Raw genomic sequence first — 19,965 nt, 5'->3', positions numbered from 1 at the left:
CATTGATATCCTTGACACTAGCAAGGAAAGTGTCCATATCATCTTCCTCATGCATAATCTTCGACTCCAGCTCTTTACGCAGCAAAGCAATTTTAGCCTCATTGCAGCTTGCATAAAGACCTGCTAGAATATCCCAAGCCTGTTTTGCAGATTTTGCTGAACGGATGTGAGGAACAATGGTGCGCTTCACAGACAATGCAATCAATGCATGAGCCTGCGCATCCTTTACATCCCAACGAGCTTGTTCTTCCGTAGGCAAAACAACTCTAACAGCAGCAAGCCTTGCAGCAAGACCTGCAACATCCTCAACATCGCCTACATCCTCAGAACCAGGACGTACATCAATGCCCTGCACAATGTTCCAGACGTCCTTTGACACAAGAACATGTTGCATCATATAAGCCCATATAGGGTAGTTGTCCCCATCCAACCTGTCCTCAGTAGCAAACATCTTGAACACATTTGTGTTGTTGTTGTCAGCCATGGTAAATGTTGCACCTGATGTGAAAACTGCCCGAAAATAAGAGAAACGAAGTGAGAACAACACGTGTTATATAGCACAAACCGTAGAAGACTATAAGGCACCTGTTATACAAAAAACGGCACTGACAGAAATTTAGCACAAAATGACGAAATAGCATGTGCAGTACTGTCTGTAGTGGAAACGGAGACCGAAATGAGCCCAAATAAAAAATCTGAGCAGACCAGACTCTACGAGCTCTCCCGAAATATTTGTCGACCTGAAAACGCTCGCCAAAGCTCACTAAAAGTGGAGAAAGTGAGCAGGCGTGTACTGGAGCAGCTAGCGACAAAGCCCGGGAGGATGCAACCTGCTTTGATACCCATTGTTGGAATTAGGGTTGCAGAGAAACGCACACAGCTTGGAGAAGACGAAGGAAGCTGAGGGCACACAATAGAGATTGTATTACTTAGTGTGCAATGGAAAACTTGATAGCCCTAGAGTGATGGGCGTATATACAATGCACAGGGGACAAAACCTCCTAAAGAGGGAAAAAATACCCCGGCGGTCCTAGTGTGTTCACACACATCACTACCACATGTATATGGTAACAACAAAGGGTGTGGTGATGCTCTTCCCTAAATCTTTTTGGATTTGATCCACTTTTCCCAAGTCAAAAGCAAGATTTTGTGTCTACTTTGCAGTTTTTTGCAAACAACTCCTTTTTTGGTATTTTGATCAGGTTTTTTTACTTTTTTGATGTGGCTCCTTTTGGAAAAGTTATTCCCTTAGTTCTCAGGAGTGCACTGGTCAAATTTCCCTTACAAATGTCTACTAGGAACATGGATCGCGATCCATGTTTGGCAGCATCTGGTCATGATTTTTTGTCCTGCTGGTTCCCTGCTTTTAGTTGAACCCGATTCTCATCCCTTTTTGAATTTGAACAAAAAAGAGCTCAATTTTTCCCATATTTTCTTAATTTTCAAGGTGTTTCTTTGTTTACCCCAATTTCTTGATTTGAATGTTCTTTTAGCACTCTATTTCTGGCCAAACTCAAGATTCTGATTGTTTGAGAGTTTGTTCTAAGCAAAGGAAACAATTTTTGCTTACTTGGCATGAAAGGTACATGGATCACGATCCATGTTGGACAAGCAAGTTGGAAGAATTCTGCACAGTCTGTCTCTAGCAAGCTTGTATATCCCCTTTTTGCAACTTTTGTTGGGTTTAGTTCAGCTTTGAAGCTCTGACCATCAATTTTTCAACTTTTCAGAGTTATGATCTTCGACACCAAAATAAGGTTTTGGCCAGTTTTTACCTTGATCCTTTTCACCCCAATTCATGGTGGAAATTGTTACTTAACCTACTCCCATAAACTGAAATAGATGTACAAACATAAATGAATTTGACAATACAGAAACGACAACGAAGTGTATGGTGAAACAGTCCTTTCCAAGCATGGAAAATTCAAAGAACGAAATACTCTTTTGTACTTTATTAACAACTTTCTTTGCTCATAAGGAGTAGCACTGGCTAGTCTCGGACTCCAATCTCTACTAAGCATTAAACCTACGCCTAGCTGCTTTACTGTCTATATGTAAACGGAATGGGTGTCAAAAGCTTTGGAAGGGATTTTTCGTACAACTCAGTCACTCACCACCTAAGGATCGACTTCCTTGGCAACGGCGCCAATGTTAACGGATCGCCGCGCGACGGACGTCTGCAGCATAGCTTTTTGTACTAACATAATGTCAATATGCAAGGAAGCGACTCGGGATGGGGCACGGAGACTTAATGAGAGTGTCAATCTCACCAAAGTGAACTCAGAGGGCTATTCATACTACGACAAAAGCAATTCAACCACTTCCTATAGTTAGAAAATCAGTCTATGTCCGATCTCACCATTCTAGGTCATCACGCCTTTTCGGCATCCAAACAAATTCGGAATGCAAGGAAACTTAAGGAGATATATTACAACATCTAAGGGTACAATCCTAAAGTTCTACAGTCATCTGGGAAGATCCATAAATCACGATCCATCACAAAAAATGTGCAGAAAACTAAGGCAAAACTACATGAAAAGGTCCCCCTTAAGCATAGAAACACTTATCCAAGGTCAAAACATCAAAAAATAACCATTTCAGACCTTAAATCAATACATTTAGCTCACAAATAAGACGTTGTAGAATCAAGAATGATTACACTTAGATTGTAGAGCAAGAGACAAGGAACGCAATGTGCTATTCGGAATTGAATTCTGATTACCAGACAAGGAGAAAAGCGGATTATAAGTTGTAGCAGCAAGAAGCTCTTGCAGTCGACAACAAATCTTTTTTCAACCTAATGATTATTTGTTTTTTTTTAACTAAGGGTTTTGACTTAAGAGCTAAGGGGACTTTCCCATAGTCATTCGGTCATTTACAAGGTGTGTAGAATCAGTGAGGCTAAGAGGGCATGACAAAATATATTACAATTAAGAATCCTCATTAGCAGTATTACATCGCTTGTTTTTAAAAAATGAGCGAGTACAACAAGGTTTGATGTACATCCATTGTCGGAGTGCGTGGTTCTCCAGGGTCGACAGGGAAAGCACCGGGCCTCTGGCTGTAAACAAGAGCTTAGGAGGCGCTCAAACTAGGATAACAGAGTGCAGATAGACTTAATTAATAGTTTAATACACGTAATACTAATGATTCAAGAGAGTTTGAGAGAGAAGACTACAAACAAGAACAATATTAATTGATACGATGAAAAGAAACAGAGCTTCAAGACTCAAGAGATGCTGACAGCGGACAGCAGATACATTGTAAGATTTCTGATTGCTCTTTTACAATCCTGTTGCATATGCCCGCTTTGGTATGCCTTTCGAATTGCAACCCTTACCTCAGAATTCTTCCCCAAGATGTCCCACCATCCAGTTTCCTTGTGCTCTTGACGCTCCTCCCGCCTTTTCCTTGTCTTCTCTAGTTGCTCTCAAGCAGAAGAGCTCCCCACCGCTCCAGACGGTTCCCCAAAAGGCCCTTCCAATAATCCTAAAAAATTGACCTCCCCCCCTCCCCCCCCTCTCCCAAAAAGAAGAGAAAGCAAAAAGAACCCTTGTCAAGTGGAAAATACCCCTTTTATAGAGATCCAAGTCCAACAAAAACAAATTTTAAAAAAATGAAGCTTCCTCAGCTCCTGCACTCAACTTTGAGCTCATTTTAGAATTTTCCTTGCATTGCATACACTTGGTCTACTTCTTTTTTGCACGATTGCATGGTGGACAACTCGCCATGTTGCTCGCTTGGAACTGCCCTCTAGGCCGCCTTTGAACTCGCCCTTTCGGCCCCTTTGCATACGGCACCCCCCTTGGGGAATCTGTGAACTCTCTCTCTCTCTCTCTCTCTCTCTCTCTCTCTCTCTCTCTCTCTCTCTCTCTGTGCATTGCCAGTTGTCGCAGGACTGCCCCTTGAGGCTCTCTCTCTGCCTCTCGTTTGACTGTCGTGGGACACCCCCCATGGCACTAGCGATATCGCTAGTGGGAGGGCCCCCTTCTCCTCAAAAGATTGGACTCATGGCGGGCGTATGAACCTACCCCAGCAGAGCATTATGCCACATCATCATCATGCGCGCTCACTGCAGCGCCGCCACTATTACCGCCCCCGCCTTGTTCTCCGACCAAAATGCCGCCAAGCTCCGCCCAGCACGGTCGAACGCACAACCAACGCAAAGCCTTGTGCGTACCACCATAACCATGCTGAAGGGGAGCTCCCACTCCCTCATACACTCCCAATAGGGCTCACGGCCCAGCTCTTATACCCCTATCATGAGCGACCAAGCCTCGCATATGGGACTATCCACCTGCCACGTGGCACATTGTGGGGGTGCCTCTCCTTTGAGTGGGTTGAACAAACCTCCATTAGAATAGTAAAACACTTTTTTTTTAAGGCCACTTCCTTCCCCTGCCATTTCTTGCATGAGGGCTATAAAGACCGATTAAAACCCCACTTTTCCAACTTCATATCACCTGCTCCTTGCCGCATATCGAGATTTCTAAGTTCACCATATGAAGCCGCGAGAACGCTAAATTTCATATGCAACCAACCTCGAGCAACCGCACCCAAACTTCCAACTGCTATAATTTTCCACTATGGGCTTCGTTTTACAAGCAGTCAATTCCTGTTGCCTCCATACACTGCATAGCACCTTCTCGAACTTTGTCGAGGCCAAAAAAACCCAGATAGCACGACTCCCCATGCGGTCAAGTGGACACCAAACCCGACTCCCGACAAAACTTCAAATGACCATAACCTACAATCCATAGCTATGATCTACAATCTGAAAAGACGGGTATGCTCCATAACTCGAGCACTACACGTTTATACACTGACATCCACTTGGGCCACGTGTCCCCAGCTGCCCTGCCCGGCGAGGATCTGCAACGCACTGACTGCACCTTCAAACTCCACTATCTTGGGCTCCGTAGCTTTGTTTGCCGAGCCGTCTGGACCTGCCCCTTCAGCACTTCAAGCTCTACATTTTTAAGTAGAAAACCAATCCTTCTTTCCTTCTTCACCTGTTAGGCCAATTGGTTCACTTTGGTCTACAGAAAACCACGTAATACATACATTCCTGCTAATCTGATGCCATCAACAGTTCTAACATAGCTCATAGATTTGTCAAAGTTCATAGATACAAACAAAACTCTGTTTTTCAGCTTGTGCATGCAAAGCGGTACGACACCACCTTTTACGTGTCATTCCGCTGTGTCCACCAAACAATGACCTACACCATTACCTCTGTCTCCATTTGACCTATTAATTGTTCCATTCCCTCATCCAAGAAAGTGTTCCCTAATACGAGGTGCACCTCCTGATTTTCTTTGCCACATAATTTGCAGCACCAACCTATAAATGATCTTCTGTTCTCAGCAAATTGTCACTCAGGCCCTGACACCTTACCACCGACAGCTTTGCGCTTCCCTTTATTGGAAGCTCCATTGTTTGATACTTCCACATTAGTCGATGGGCGACTAGAAGTAGTTGCATTGATGTTTTGGGAGCAAGCATTGGCGTCCATGACAAGTTCACAATCCACCTATACATTCATAAAATCATAAAAATATTCGGTCTTTGAAAAACTATATTTAGCTGAACAATTGTATAATAAAGTACAATAATATACATATATAAATAAAACAAAAAGAAGTGAAAACTCCATTTCAACAATAAAAATAGGCAGACAACTACGTCGGTGTATTGATCAGGAGCGCTCCATTCTAACCATAGAAATGAACCCCGGGCACTTGCACCATCTATCACTTCACAAGGATGCTCCCTATCCAAACATGTTTCCAGTCGACGGATAGACACCCAAGAAAGGTAACTAAACGTAACAAACAAGTACGTCAATGCAATGATAAGAAGCGCTCCCATCCAACTATAGAAATGAGCCCCAAACAATTACTTCACAAGGATGCTCCCTACCAAACCTATTTCTAGGCGGATAGACACCCAAGGAAGGTAACTAAACATGACAGACAAATACGTCAGTGTCGTGATAAGAACCACTCCATTCCAGGTATAGAAATGAGCTCCAGGTACTAGCACCGCCTAAACCCTTCATGAGGATGCTCCCTATCCAAATCTATTTCTCAACGGATAGACACCCAAGGGAGATAACTATACGTGACACAACAGTACATAGGTGTAGTGATAAAGAACGCTCCATTCTAGCCATAGAAATGAGCCCCAAGCACTTGCACCACCTAGACCCTCCGGGAGGATGCTCCCTACTCAAACCTGTTTCCAAGTGGATAGACACATAGGGGAAGTAATTGTTCATGGATGTTAAAAAATATAGGATTCAAAGCTACCTGAATGAAAGCCAACAAGTAAACCACAACTAAGCCAACAAGCTTTGCAGAGTGTGTCAAATTGGCCGACTAGAAGGATGGGACAACGTTTATATAGCCACCTCCATATATGGGGAGCAAGAGGAGGATATAGCCGAGTCCACCGAGCATCAGGGCTCGCCCAGCAGGCTAACATGAAGAGCCGGTTCTAACAGGTGCTTGTGAATTTGATGTTATTAACACTCCCATAGAGTGTTAATAATAACATGAGTTATTACCACTTCGCACTCCACGTGAAGACGTGAATGAAATCCTTGTTTAAGGGGCTGTTTTGACCTACCTCTTAGGCTTGAGAGTCACTCAATAATTATGTGACTATCACGTGATTGTAGCAAAATTAAATTTCATTTTTTCTCACATTTTCACATACAAAAAGGTAGCATAAAATGGACTTGGGAAAAAAATTTATAGATTGAATAGAAAAAGGGTATAATTTATTTGTCAAAAAATTCACAGATAAAGAGTTTAAAAAATAGTCGTTGAATGTAAGTGACATACAAAATTTACACATAGTGATCCCCCCAAGCTCTTGGGGTGGCTTTGTATGCAAGTGGAACATGCGTGGAAACATCCATGGGTCATATACCTATGTATGGGCATCATTTGGGATGGCTAGGCATCATTTGGCTCCATACGATGGTGGAAAATATGTTACATACACCCTAAGAATCCTCCCCTTGAGTGTCATATATAGCACCTAACAAATACAAAGTATCCTCCCTTAGAGAATTTAATAGTAGGGTGTAGGATTCAAATTTCTATCCTAAAAAATTTAACAATACAAGTAGACAAAAATGCCTCCCCTAATGATGGCCGCAAAATTGGTGCTTCAGAGTATAGCGTCGATATAGCAAGTGTTGGCTTCACCATCTTTGTTGCGAGAGTCTTCAGATGACATTGATTTTGCGTTTGTTGTTGGAGTTGCTGCCTCTTATCTCTGTCTTTGAAGCTGCTTGTACTTCTTGTGACAACTTTCTTTGTCTTTGCAGAAAAGAAAATTTGATGAATATGTGTTCTTTCCACATATGTTGCATGGTTGATCTTGGTCGCACTCCTTCTTCTTGCTGCTTGTGACCGTATGAGCTCCTTTAGAAATTCTTTAGTGTTTTTGTTGTTCTTCTTGGTCCCTTCTTGGAGTGAATTGATGACGCTTTCAAATCTTGGTATTGGTTCCTTCTCTTTGAGGACGATCACTATTTGGTTGAACTCTTTGGGAAGAGACTTCAAGATCATGGCTATCCCAATAATGGAAAGACAATTAGGGAGGGACTAATTGTCCCATGGTTCTCAATGGGAATACTGTCCCATGGGCCTACTCCGATTTGAGAATTCAAGCACTAATTAGAGCTTATGCAAAGAGAGTGAAAATGAGTGACAATCTAATGTGTGATGACAATACACACAAGATCATCATATGAGATCATGACCCAATGTGGATGATTGTAGATAAACTGACTAAACTTAATCCAATGAGTTCCACTATTTAAACTATAGAGTTATCTCAATTGTTTGTTGACAATTTGTGTAGATTATATGGATTGTCCAACAATTTTGTGAATGATCATAATTCCAAGTTTAAAAGTCATTTCTAGAAGGCTATCTTTAAACGATTGGATACAACTCAATATCAATATTGCTAATCATCCAAAGAAGGATGGGAATATTAGTTAAGTAAAAAGGCCACCCTAAAGAAGTTGCAACTTGAAAAAACATTAGCATTCTTGAGAAAAAAATACCCAACTTTTGCTTTCAAAGATGAAAACATTTCTCAAGGGGAAGGTAATTTGAGGCCAAGGGCCAATGGAATTCTAGCATAAGGACCTGCCTATATGTATATTAAGGATGACTAGGTGAAGCACAAGTTTTCTTTTACTTTTGACCTCAATTTCAAGGCTAATTTTCTCCTTAAGTAAAAAAGTTCTTGAAGTACAAAAAAGTAATTGTTATTTTGAAGATGATAAAGTACTAAATACTGATTGTCATACAAAATAAAGTTATTCAAGTAGAAACCATGCTCATAAGATATTTTCAATAGTATTTGTCAATGGACTTTACATTCATATATTTAGATATGCCTTGTCGATGGGAGCTAGCCCTGTTTGTTAATCATGTGAACTCCATGACCCGGGTCATGGGTTCAATGTGGCCGAGTGGCGCCCGAAGACGCTCTCTTGTATCTACCATGAATGCTCAAACCGCTACGAAAATATATATATTATGTACATATGCCTTGGTCACATCCCTTAAGCCACTTATGGCATGGCATGCTACTTGCTTTCTTTCCGATAGAAATAGAGTCAAGATGCACTTTTAGCAATAAGCAAAATGGTATTAAAGGTCATTCGTGAGATTTATTTCATGCTCACATGGCTCAAAATTTATGCATTATGTCTAGAACTTTATTGTCCAACATGATTCTACGTGGTGCTTATAATGTTTACTTTTCTATCTTCTACTCTCCTAACCATTGCAAGCAAGAAGAATCAAAGCATTATAGTTAACAAATAAACTATTCATTTTTCAAAACAAGAGAAGGCATTCAACTCATCTACAAATTATAATTGATGCTAGCTTTAAATTGAGGCCAATCACACCAGAAAGACTAATCCTCATTCTAGGCTTGACTACTTTCAACAGGTCAAAAATGGTGCCACAATCCACATATTCACCAATTATTGACAAGAATTTTCAAATGAATGCTCATTTTAAATTGAGGGGCAAATGACATTAAAAAAAAAAAACTCATTTTCATTCTAGACTTAGCTATTTATTTTGCCATTATCACATAGTCCATTGAACAGACCAAAAATGGTGCCATAGTTCATATGCTGATCTTTTATTGACAAGAATTTGTCACTTAATACAGCATCCGGTAAGATATACATCGGGTAATTTCATTCATTTCCTATAGGGAGGGGTTAGTTCCCCTATAGGCCTTTTACCTTTCCTATATGACACAAAGGAAGCCTGTGGGTTATGTCACCGCAAAAGCACCCCAAACTAAACCTTTTTGCTGTCTAAAGAACATGGGGTTTTCCCATTGCTTAGGCTAACTGCTACAAAACTGCGCAAAATGTACACTTACCTGCTTGGATCCCCATGATCAACAACACTTGAGTGCAAAAATAAGTGTTGGAACTAGGTGACTGCCTTCCATTCACTCTTTGATGAACCTGACACTACTGCTTAGCCCACTATGCTTGGAACTGAAGAAAAAACACCAAAAATGATTCAGATGATCAAAATCAGTGTTTACCAAAACTCAAAAGATACATGTTTCAACCCGTAGACATGATATAGCGAAAAGGAGTGCGTATACGAGTCTGTACGTACATATATATAGGTATACATACATAAATATATATGTATATATAGATAAATAGATATACATGTGTGTGTGTGTGTGTGTGTGTGTGTGTGTGTGTGTGTGTGTGTGTGTGTATTAACTATGTGCAGAGCTCATAGCATACATAATTTTTTTCAACAATGTCAACAGCTATTAACTGTTGTGGGCCAGGTTATGAGTCTTCCACAGGAAAGAGCAAACCATTTTACCTTTGTCCCGTAGAGCACCCCTTCAGTATATACTGCTCGTTTATTTTCTGGCGTATGGCAATCAGGACAAAAGAAATCCTCCAATGTCCTCACTTGCTCTAGGCTCATGCCCATGCACTCTGGATGAAACCTGTATTATGCATGGTCATGGAAACTAGTTATCAATAGATTAGTGACTAAATCCACAGACCAGCATGTTGTAAATCATGTGAGGTGAGAGACTCTTGTTTCACATCATTTTTAACTCAAACAGAACTGTCCTAGCTGCATTAATAAAGTCTTATTGGCCAGCAAAGAAACAAAGAATCCTTGGCAGCTGCAAATCAATGCAAAGCGAACCTCCCCAGAGAGGGAAATGGGCAAAGAATCGTTGGCAGCTGCAAATCAATGCAAAGCGAACCTCCCCAGAGAGGGAAGTGGGCAAAAAATAGAGAATGGGAAAGCAAGGGTTAGAACAGAAGTCTTTTAAGATAAGGGAAAAACTATGCACAGTCAAAGCATCACCCATTACTTCTATGGATGCATGGGGCCAGGACAGTATGCGACTAGTCTATACATGAAGTCAACTCAGCCTCCCTTACCATTGCCGCAAGGTTTATGGGTGGATCGGCACGGGCTGGGGTTCTACCCCAGCCTGCTGTCGTTAGAAAACTTTGCCTGGGAGTGACGGTGCGAGACCTATGGGACCACACTCAAAGTTTCCACATGGAATTGTAATGGATCTATGCGCCTTGATGTGGGTGCTTTTGAGGATAGTTTTACGGGAAGAGACATCGTCTTCTACTCTGAGACACATCAGGCCAAGGGGCAATCTATGCCTCACATTGGTGGATATAGATGGGAGACAGCCTGTAGATAAGAGACACAATCAGAGCACAGAGGGCGGGGCTCAGGAGGAGTGGCAGTGTTATTCAGGGAGGAGTTGCAGCCATTGATACATATATCCCGCAGAGATGAGCAAGCTAGGTACATGTGGGTGAGATTGAGAGCAGAGACAGGCAGATATCTTTACATTGCTATCTGCTACTTTCCCCCGAGTACGTCACTTTATGCACCACCCAGAGACCCCTTCTCTATTTTGGATGATGACATATGGGAGTTCTCTAGAGATGGTGATATCATCATTCTAGGGGATTTCAATGCTAGGACTGCCATCATCAGACAGTATTTTATGATACTTCAGAGGAGATGCTAAGAGAGTTGGATGTTGCAGAGACGGGCCTATCCAGACTATCACAAGATGGAGAACACACTGAGTATGGTTCCACACAGACATGGAGCCAGCACAGTGGATTATGTCATGGCACAACCGAGCCTCATCTCTAGTATCCAAGATCTCACGGTTGTACCAAGACCTGTTGATGTGGCAGCAGACCATGCTCTTGTGTCGTTGACCATCTCTTTTCAGTTTAGTGTAGCACACAAGCTACGGGCAGCAGCCCCTACTCGCTACACCTTCATGCGGGAGACGGACTCATATACATAGATGGGATCTACAGACGCCTATGCACAGAGGAGCCAGGGCGACCTCTAGAGGAGCTTACTACTACACTGATACACACACTACATGATGCAGTAGCAGAGGCATACCCACATACCCAGCCTGAGCAAAGACGCCGTTTGTGGAGCATGCCCCAGAACAGTTGGTATGATGAGGAATGCCGGGACACTAGAGCAGACTTCAAAGGGAGGTGCTTTTGGGGGACATCACTCACAGACAATCACAGATTGACTTTCGATGCCTAGTGCGGCGGAAGAAGAGCGCATTTTTGGCTCGCCTAGAGCAAGATCTATACCAGCTATTCTTGAGTCAGGACTCACGTGAGGCATGGCGGCTCTTTCATGAGCACTCCCCTCCCCCTGCCATCACTTCTACAGAGGCCTGGGGCCAGTGTGCATCATCTCTGTACACAGTTCCTGAGCAGCCCCCCCTTCCCGACCCCCCTGATCCATGCCCACACACGTGCTTTTTTCACCGTTGAGATGGTGAGGAAGGCCATTGACAGGATGAGGACTGGGAGAGCATATGATCATGATGGCTTAGTGGCTGAGCATTTCACGCATGCCAGAGATTTACTAACTAGCAGTTATGTTTAACCGTGCCATGTGTGAGGGCTTGCCTGATACTTGGAGCCTATCAACTATTGTACCTATCTTCAAGTCGGGAGACCCTATGGAGCCTAGGAATTATCGCACTATCATGATTGGACACACATTGGCACGGTTGTACGCATCTATTCTTGAGCAACAGCTGAGTAGATGGGTAGAGAGGGAGGGGATACGCGCAGCCGGGCAGGCAGGTTTCAAGAGGGGTTTTTCTACTCTTGACCATATCTTGACACTCAGAGCCATCATTGAGGAGGGCAGATCGCGTGGGAAACGGATCTATTGTAGCTTTGTGGATTTCCGCAAAGCATTTGACACAGTGCCCACAACTAGATTGATGCGCAGATTACAACAAATGGGAGTACCCACAAAGCTCATTTCGGGGGTCATGGCATTATACAGGTCAGTAGTAGGGCATGTACGCACCCCAGAGGGTCTATCCACACCGGTTTACTCCACTACTGGGGTGAAGCAGGGCTGCCCGCTCTCTCCTACTCTATTTGGTATGTATGTGGATGAGGTTTCTGACTACATTGAGAGAGATGGTGATAGAGGTGCATAGCTTGCAAGGACATGGATTCCACTATTGTTATATGCTGATGATATTGTGTTGATCTCCAACTCTCCGGAGGGGATGCAACGTCACTTGGATGCTCTGCATATGTTTGCCCAAGAAAGTGGTTTGTCCGTCAACCTTGGTAAAACCAAGGTCATGGTATTTAATACCACCCCACAATGGATCAGGAGGTCAGCACCAGCATTCACTTACGGCCAGGAGAAGGTGGAGTATACAAATACTTACACTTACCTTGGAGTGATTTTTAGTGGGCCAACATTTTCATTGAGGAGGGCAGCAGAGACTAGATTGACCAGAGCCCATGCAGCATTGGGTAGATTGGAAAGGATGTGTTCACAGGTTCAATTTCAGGAGCCTCGGACGAAGCTCTGGCTCTTTGACATTTGGTGGCTTCTGCATTGCTTTATGGAGCTGAGATTTGAATTTTGGGGACCTTCACTGGATCATCACGGGAGGACAGGCCGCAATGATGGATGGGGGACATGGAGAAGCCTTTGGTCTCTATGATCTCACGGCTCATTAGAGCCAAGGCTTCAGTACCACGTGCTATTGTACGAGCAGAGCTAGCTGCTTCCCCACTAGTGGTTGAGGCGCTCACCAGATATGTCTCCTTCATACACCGCATGTGGGAACTTCCCAGAGATAGATATGCACGCCTTGCACTTGAGTCCTCTCGACAATTAGCCATGTAGGGAGATACAGCATGCTGGTATGGGGAGATGACATCATGGTTTCAGGCGCATGGGTTCAACATAGACAGATTGCCTCCCTTCCAATACTCATTGGATGAGCCCTCTCTGACTCTTACACTGTCCGAGATCAACAGGCTCATTCGCCAGGACTTGACTCAGCTAAACACCAAGAGGACATGGATACAGCCAGCACAAGAGCTGGGCACGAAGATGGCTTTCTACAGAGAGTATCTCCTCCAGCTTGTGAAGGATGGTTTTGTGACGAGGCCCAGATACATGGACACCCACTTGTCTCATGGGATACAATGTGCTATTGGCCAGATCGCACATCCTCACACAAGCTGCGGATCGAGACTGGGAGATACAACGGAGTACCAGCAGAGACCAGGACATGTCCCCTGTGTGACATCGAGCCTGAGACAGAGATGCAACCCCATCTACTACGAGATACGAGGCCGCTTCCATTGCTTGTTCAGAGAGGGATTTGGACTATTCTCTAGAGTCATGCAGTACGAGGATCAGAGATGCCTGGGTTTGTTTTTGCTCGAGCTGCGCAGACACACAGAGAGCCTGATGAGAGGAGAGGCTAGCCAGTCTCAAAGACAGATCACAGACTTCTTTAGAGCTACCACTGGACACCCGGAGGAGTTACTACCACAGCAGAGCTCGTCGCCTCACACGAGAGGCACATTGATCGACGGAGCGACTGAGCTGGGGAGATCCAGACGCCCACAACTGCGGAGGACTACACAGCATCGACGAAGGTTGCATCGGAGGATTCGGATCACTTTGGCTCGACATGCACGACGCGCGGTCAGACTACTAACCATGGAGGAGATTGATGAGATCCGCTAGCGACCGATGTTGGATCTCCTGTGATCTAGCTATCCCACCTAGCTGTTTAGCTGCTTAGTTTACATCTAGCAATTCAGGATTCCATAGTATTTTATTTTGTCATTTTGTCATTGTTGTCATTTTGTCATCTTGTTACTCTGACTTTGTATCAGATCCACCACATTGTAACTTTCTGGTCTCATAGGTCACTTTGGCCTTTTGAAGACGTTAATATAACATTTCATTTCATTTCATATCTCTCTCTCTCTCTCTCTCTCTCTCTCTCTCTCTCTCTCTCTCTCTCTCTCTCTCTCTCTCTCTCTCTCTCTCTCCACGGGCTTGATACCCTTTTGTGTTACATCATCAAATTGCAAGCCCAAAGGCATTACACCAACCCGAAGGCACACAATGTATGATGGTTCTAATAAACTTCGACAAGGAGACCGAACCTCCACCAAAGAATCTCTAGACTCCAATGGCCAACTCCAAGTCTCCAAGGCCGTAAGCAACGACGTATCCCAGCAAAATGAGCACCACCAACACCAAAGAATTTGCATCAAAACTCTGGGAGAGAGAGAGAGAGAGAGAGAGCCTTGCAACCATTCTTGGCAATAATCTGCAAGGCTATGACTCTCTACAACCTACATAAGCAAAAGCATAGCATAGAGCAATCTGAAGAAGAGGCTACAAGCTCAACAGCCCAACCCTCCATGACCACCACAATCCCTAAACACCTTAGCCTATTGTTCGGAAACAGGGAAATTAAACAGAAAGACGGGCAAAAGCATACACCATGCAATCATCCCCACACACACACACACCTCCCACAAGCAGACAAGCACACATGCAAGTAGACAAGACATGCATCACACACAAACAACAAGCATGTGCAACAAGAAACAAGCAGACAAGAAAGAAATCGAAAGGAAAAGCCTGCGTTAGAAAGAAGAGAGATCAATAGGAGAGGATTAGGGTGGAAAAAGGATTGGAGAGAACCAGGCAAGTCGCAGCCGTGTGCAGGCTGAGGCATGGAGAGCAAGTTTGGCGCACTGCCAGAGGAGGGGCAAGGACCCTCAAACTTGCACACGAGGGGGAAGCGGGCTCCATCACCACAGATTTAGCGAGCAACTACAGATTCATAATCCGACACAGCAAGCTCTCTCTCTCTCTCTCTCTCTCTCTCTCTCTCTCTCTCTCTCTCTCTCTCTCTCTCTCTCTCGCGCTCGCGCGCGCGGGGCAAAATGTTTCGGAGAAACATACCAATCTTTACAAGACTCGCATTGCATCATCAAATCATCTGGGTTGTATGGCATCTCACATTTGCAGTACCTGGAGGAGTGCAATTCTTAGGCTCCTTTAGCACAATAATGAAAAGAGCAGAAAAAGACATACAGAGCCATGACTAGTTCATCGTTGCTCTAGTCAATATTTTGTATGCATGCACAAGCGTATGTATAAATTTGTGGGGGTTTATCTGTGTCTGGGTTATGTCAACAAGAATGCTGTTCTCTACAGTGAATTGTGCATAATTTGCTGGCGAATAGAAGAATCGCAAAATCAGAGTGATGATTGTATCAATGGTTGCTAAATTAATCAGAGTGATGATTCTATCAATGCTTGCTAAAGTAATCAGAGGTACTGAAAAGTCCTTGACATTTCTCTTGCAGAGCCGAATGTGTTCATTTTGCCAGTGGAGTATGAGTGTCTAGACAGACAGACAACTAGATCATATAAGCATGCACTCTCTGTGTGTGTGTGTGTGTGTGTGTGTGTGTGTGTGTGTGTGTGTGTGTGTGTGCACGCGCACGCATGCACATGCACATGCTTGTGATAGCATGGGTGGAGAAAACTTACACAGCAACTCGATCAGGTATGAAGCTTCCAGTAGCCGCCTTGTATTCAAAGCGGCAGAAGTAATCATCAGGACCAACAGAGGGGAGCCGGGTATAGGTCCGAAAGGTGTGAATGGAGCAGGTGCCCTCAATGGTGTGTGCGCTTTGAGTGTCGAAGTGGTCAGACAAGAACAGCTCTTTGCTGCCATGAAATTGTCGGCGCCCGCCCAGCGACTCTTCTGGCCTGTAGTACCACCGAACTTTAACCCATGTGTTGCCCCTGTTGTCGGCTTCTATCTTCTCCAGCCTTGCTACATATGGATGGCTTTCTTGCTCCGGCGCTCGGATGAGCACAGAATCTCCAGCTGGAAAGAAGGAAACCCCCTTAGCCACAAGAAAGACAAAATAGAGTCTTTGATTATTTGTATATTGCTTCAAACATATGCATGTAAACCATGCATAGAAACATGCAGAAATGACAACCTTGATCCCCAGTTGCATAAAAACAGAGGATTTTAAATGTAAGATTGGCAAATAATAAAAATGAGCTCGTACTACAGATTCAAAACGAAGAAAATCTGTGCTTTTGAAAGAGATACCAAAGGTCGCAACCTATTTCATGGTGGCGCAGTTGTTCTTTGTTACCATATAAAAGCACAGATCTAATTGCAATCACATACAAAGATAGCTAATTTGCTAGAGCAAACAAGTTTTATCTCAGCGCAGACACAAGACCAAATTTCTGCTCAGACGCAAGGTTCAAAGTGAATCTCTGTAGAGAAGCAGCAGTAGCTTCAGCTTAGAACTCTCACATAATCAGTAAGCTCAAAATCTGTGAAAACGGGGAGAATCACTAAGCAATGGTATGCAAGAACAAAGTGCGAGATTACCCAGCTTGTAAAGAGCTATGGTACAATCTTTGCTTACAGAACTGGAGAGAAACTGCATCCCGAAGGCATTACAGAGAAGCCTTCACTTATCAACGCATACTCAGAGCATTAGAAAAACCCTAATGATGCAAATTTAAAACCTTAGTATCCTGCAGAGTAATGCACGGAGAAATAAGCTTTACTGCAGCCCCGCAATATTTGGAGCGCATGCAGACAAGATAACAACACAGAAAACGAGAAAAGTGCAGTTAAGCTCTGTGCAGAATCCTTTGTTTGGCATCTGAAGGCACAGTAGATATTGAAAGCGAGAGCGGGAAAACAGAGTTGACTGGCTCAACAGGACGAACAGGAAATCAAAAGCGGCATTTTTGTGCTACCTTTGACGACCTTGTGAGTTCCTTGAATCGTGTAGCTTGGGAGCACCTTCTTGCCGGCTGCTGAGGAAGACTTGGATCTGGCCATGGCGACCTTGCTTTCCAGCAGTAGATTAATGGTATGCTACGAAGTGATCACGTGCAGGACATCTGCAAATTTGAGTTGGAAGATGGAGGGAAATTTCCGTATCGCGTGCTGATGTGGCCATCGGGTTTAATTTTAAGGGGGCCAATAAAATGGACAGCCCCATTTTATCTCCAAAAATGTGGTATCCAATACCCAGTCCCTGTTCCCATGCACCATCTCAATGAAACCAAAGTCGTGTTCGCATCGCTTTCGGAGATGAAGAACCTTCGTTTTATGTCGAATTTCCATGCAAGCGTAGTTGGTAAGCACAACACAAATTTTATCGATGTGGAAAGGAGGTAGATCCAGAGGGAATGATCTCTATCCTTCAAATGAAAGCAAAGATATGTAGTAGCCGTGCTATGAAAAGCCTAGAAGGCACTCAACAAACAACAAAGTGTGGCAAGGATACAGTCACATGAAATTCTAGTTGCATCCGCACTTGGCCTTCTTATGCATTGTGACAAGTTTTTACTTGGTGAGCCAAATGTCGTTTTTTGGCTCTTTGAGCCCAGAACGTGTTGTGATTATGTGATTAGGATTCATGCTACAAGCATGTAGCACAACGGTGCCACTTGGCATGATCGAAGCCATTGCCCACGATTGGAATCGCATGGCTAGGAGCCTTGCAAGAAGTTGAAAAACCAAGGACATCAGTTCTTTTTACTTGCGGTTGCGTCGATGCTTCTCTTTCGTTCTGAAGGTCTACACGGAGCTGGCCACCGCGATTCAAGTGGGTGTAGAGGTTTGTGTCAAAATTGATGATGGGGTAGTTGCCCATGGAGGAAGCATCGATGCTTCTCTTTCATTCTAAAGGTCTGCACAGAGCCGGCCACCGCAATTCAGGTGGGTGTAGAGGTTTGTGTCAAAATTGATGATGAGGCAATTGCCCATGGAGGAACAGAACCAGTCTGCAGCTTGTAACTTGCGTCGTTCATAGTCTATACAGAGCTGGAAGCCAAGAACGGCTTTTTTCACAAAGTGTTAGCACAGTGTATGATCGATGTCCTTGTCTAGAAAAGTGACAAGCTGGAGCCAGCCACCGCGATTCAGGTGGGTCTAGAGGTTTTTGTCAAGATTGATGATGAGGCAGTTGCCCATGGAGGAACAGAGCCAGTTCGCAACTTGTCACTTGCACCGTTCATGCTCTATACAGAGCTGGAAGCCAAGAATGGCTATTTGCACAAAGTGTTAGCAGAGTTTATCATCAATGTCCTTGTCTAGAAGAGTGACAAACTAGAAACATTTTTCAAAAGCCTCAAAAAAAGAGCTGTTGAGCTTCTTGAGTACTTCATCAAAGGTTTGCAGAGAATCATGAGGAATATGCTACTAGGATAGATCAATCTCTTGTCAACTCAAATAATATAAGACAGAAAGCTCAATTATCAAGCCGATTATGGTTGAGCATTGCCTGAGGGTATGCAGTAGCACTGGAATGAGGGTTTGCATGCTACTCACAACATGGTAGGAGCTGATCAAGATCAATCACATGATGGATGCATATTGGAAGCAATTAAGGATGTGCATACTCAAGCAAGCTCGGAAGCAATTAAGGATGTGCATTCTCAAGCAAGCTTGGAAGCAATTAAGGATGTGCATATTGCACATTCTACAAATCTTAATGCTTCTCACATAGATAAGGCGAATGTGTTAGGAGATGAATCGAACAAGGTGCATAGGATGAATTTGTATATGTCAGCCTGGTTACCCCACAACAAAGTGTTAGTGAGCAAGTCAACACTCTAAAACAAGAGAGTGGAACAGAAGAGTTGAGACAGATGGAGAATAATCATCTAAGGATGTCTCTCCAACAGAAGATGAGGATGAAGAGCTTGGCAATGTGGTTTTTGTGAGGTATCCTTATGATTATGAGCAAGTCTTAGAGTCTTGTTCGAAGGAACTCGCAATTTCTTCCAGCTTGTAGGATATTAGGCTTGTCTCATTTGCCCCTTGAACTGGTATTACTATTGGTAGTGGCCATATTACAGTTGATGCCTTTGCTTGCTTGCCTTGCCACCTGTGTTTCCAAGCATTTCTTCTCCAAGGGGATGTTAAAACATGAAAGGTTTTTTTGTAACTTTAAAGCGCCAATTCTCGATCTTTTCAAAAGATTTTCAATCTACGCTGCTCTCAATTTACCGGCACATCGCATCCTTGGAACGCACTGATTGTAGGATATGCCCAATAGGGGCGAGGAAGCTTGGGTTGTTTTCAATGTATGACAAGAGAGAGCATCTCTCAAGATGCAATCACCTACGCTTTTGTGCTTGACACTACCTTGGTCGACTAGTTGACATGTATGCCAAATGTGGTGTACTTCAGAAATCACAAAACTTGCTTTAAGAGCTTCTTGTCCGGAATGTAGTCTCTTGGAGTGCATTGATTGCGGGCAAAGCTCCCATGATTGTAGCTTTGGGCTGTTTTCAACATATGATAAGAGAGCACATCTCTCGAGATGCAATCACCTATGCTTTCGTGCTTGACACTGCCTTGGTCGACTGGTTAACATGTATGCCAAATGTGGTGTACTTCAAAAGTCACAAAACTTGCTTTAGGAGCTTCTTGTTCGAAATGTCGTCTCTTGAAGTGCATTGATTGTAGGCAAAGCTGCTATGAACATAGCTTTTC

At 43.6% G+C, this 19,965-nt stretch overlaps 1 protein-coding gene and 1 pseudogene across 1 annotated transcript; one reads left to right on the top strand and one right to left on the bottom strand.

Moving 5' to 3' along the window:
- Nucleotides 1–9,106: 9,106 nt before the first annotated feature.
- Nucleotides 9,107–17,412, bottom strand: LOC147441122 (chromatin remodeling protein EBS-like). The gene is made up of 5 exons (XM_086482841.1): nucleotides 17,214–17,412; nucleotides 15,969–16,311; nucleotides 15,375–15,443; nucleotides 9,906–10,035; nucleotides 9,107–9,556 (listed from the first exon to the last, which is right to left on the bottom strand). The coding sequence occupies exons 1-5, from the start codon at nucleotides 17,296–17,298 to the stop codon at nucleotides 9,545–9,547; spliced, it is 639 nt and encodes a 212-aa protein (XP_086338967.1). The 5' UTR covers nucleotides 17,299–17,412; the 3' UTR covers nucleotides 9,107–9,544.
- A 606-nt stretch (nucleotides 17,413–18,018) lies between these two features.
- On the top strand, nucleotides 18,019–19,269 carry LOC147441121 (uncharacterized; annotated as a pseudogene).
- Nucleotides 19,270–19,965: the final 696 nt, after the last annotated feature.

This window comes from Adiantum capillus-veneris, chromosome 15 (genome assembly GCF_014529385.1).
Source record: "Adiantum capillus-veneris isolate H3 chromosome 15, ASM1452938v2, whole genome shotgun sequence".
In the NCBI taxonomy this organism is placed as follows: Eukaryota; Viridiplantae; Streptophyta; class Polypodiopsida; order Polypodiales; family Pteridaceae; genus Adiantum; species Adiantum capillus-veneris.
This window is presented reverse-complemented; position numbering and strand designations above follow the sequence as displayed.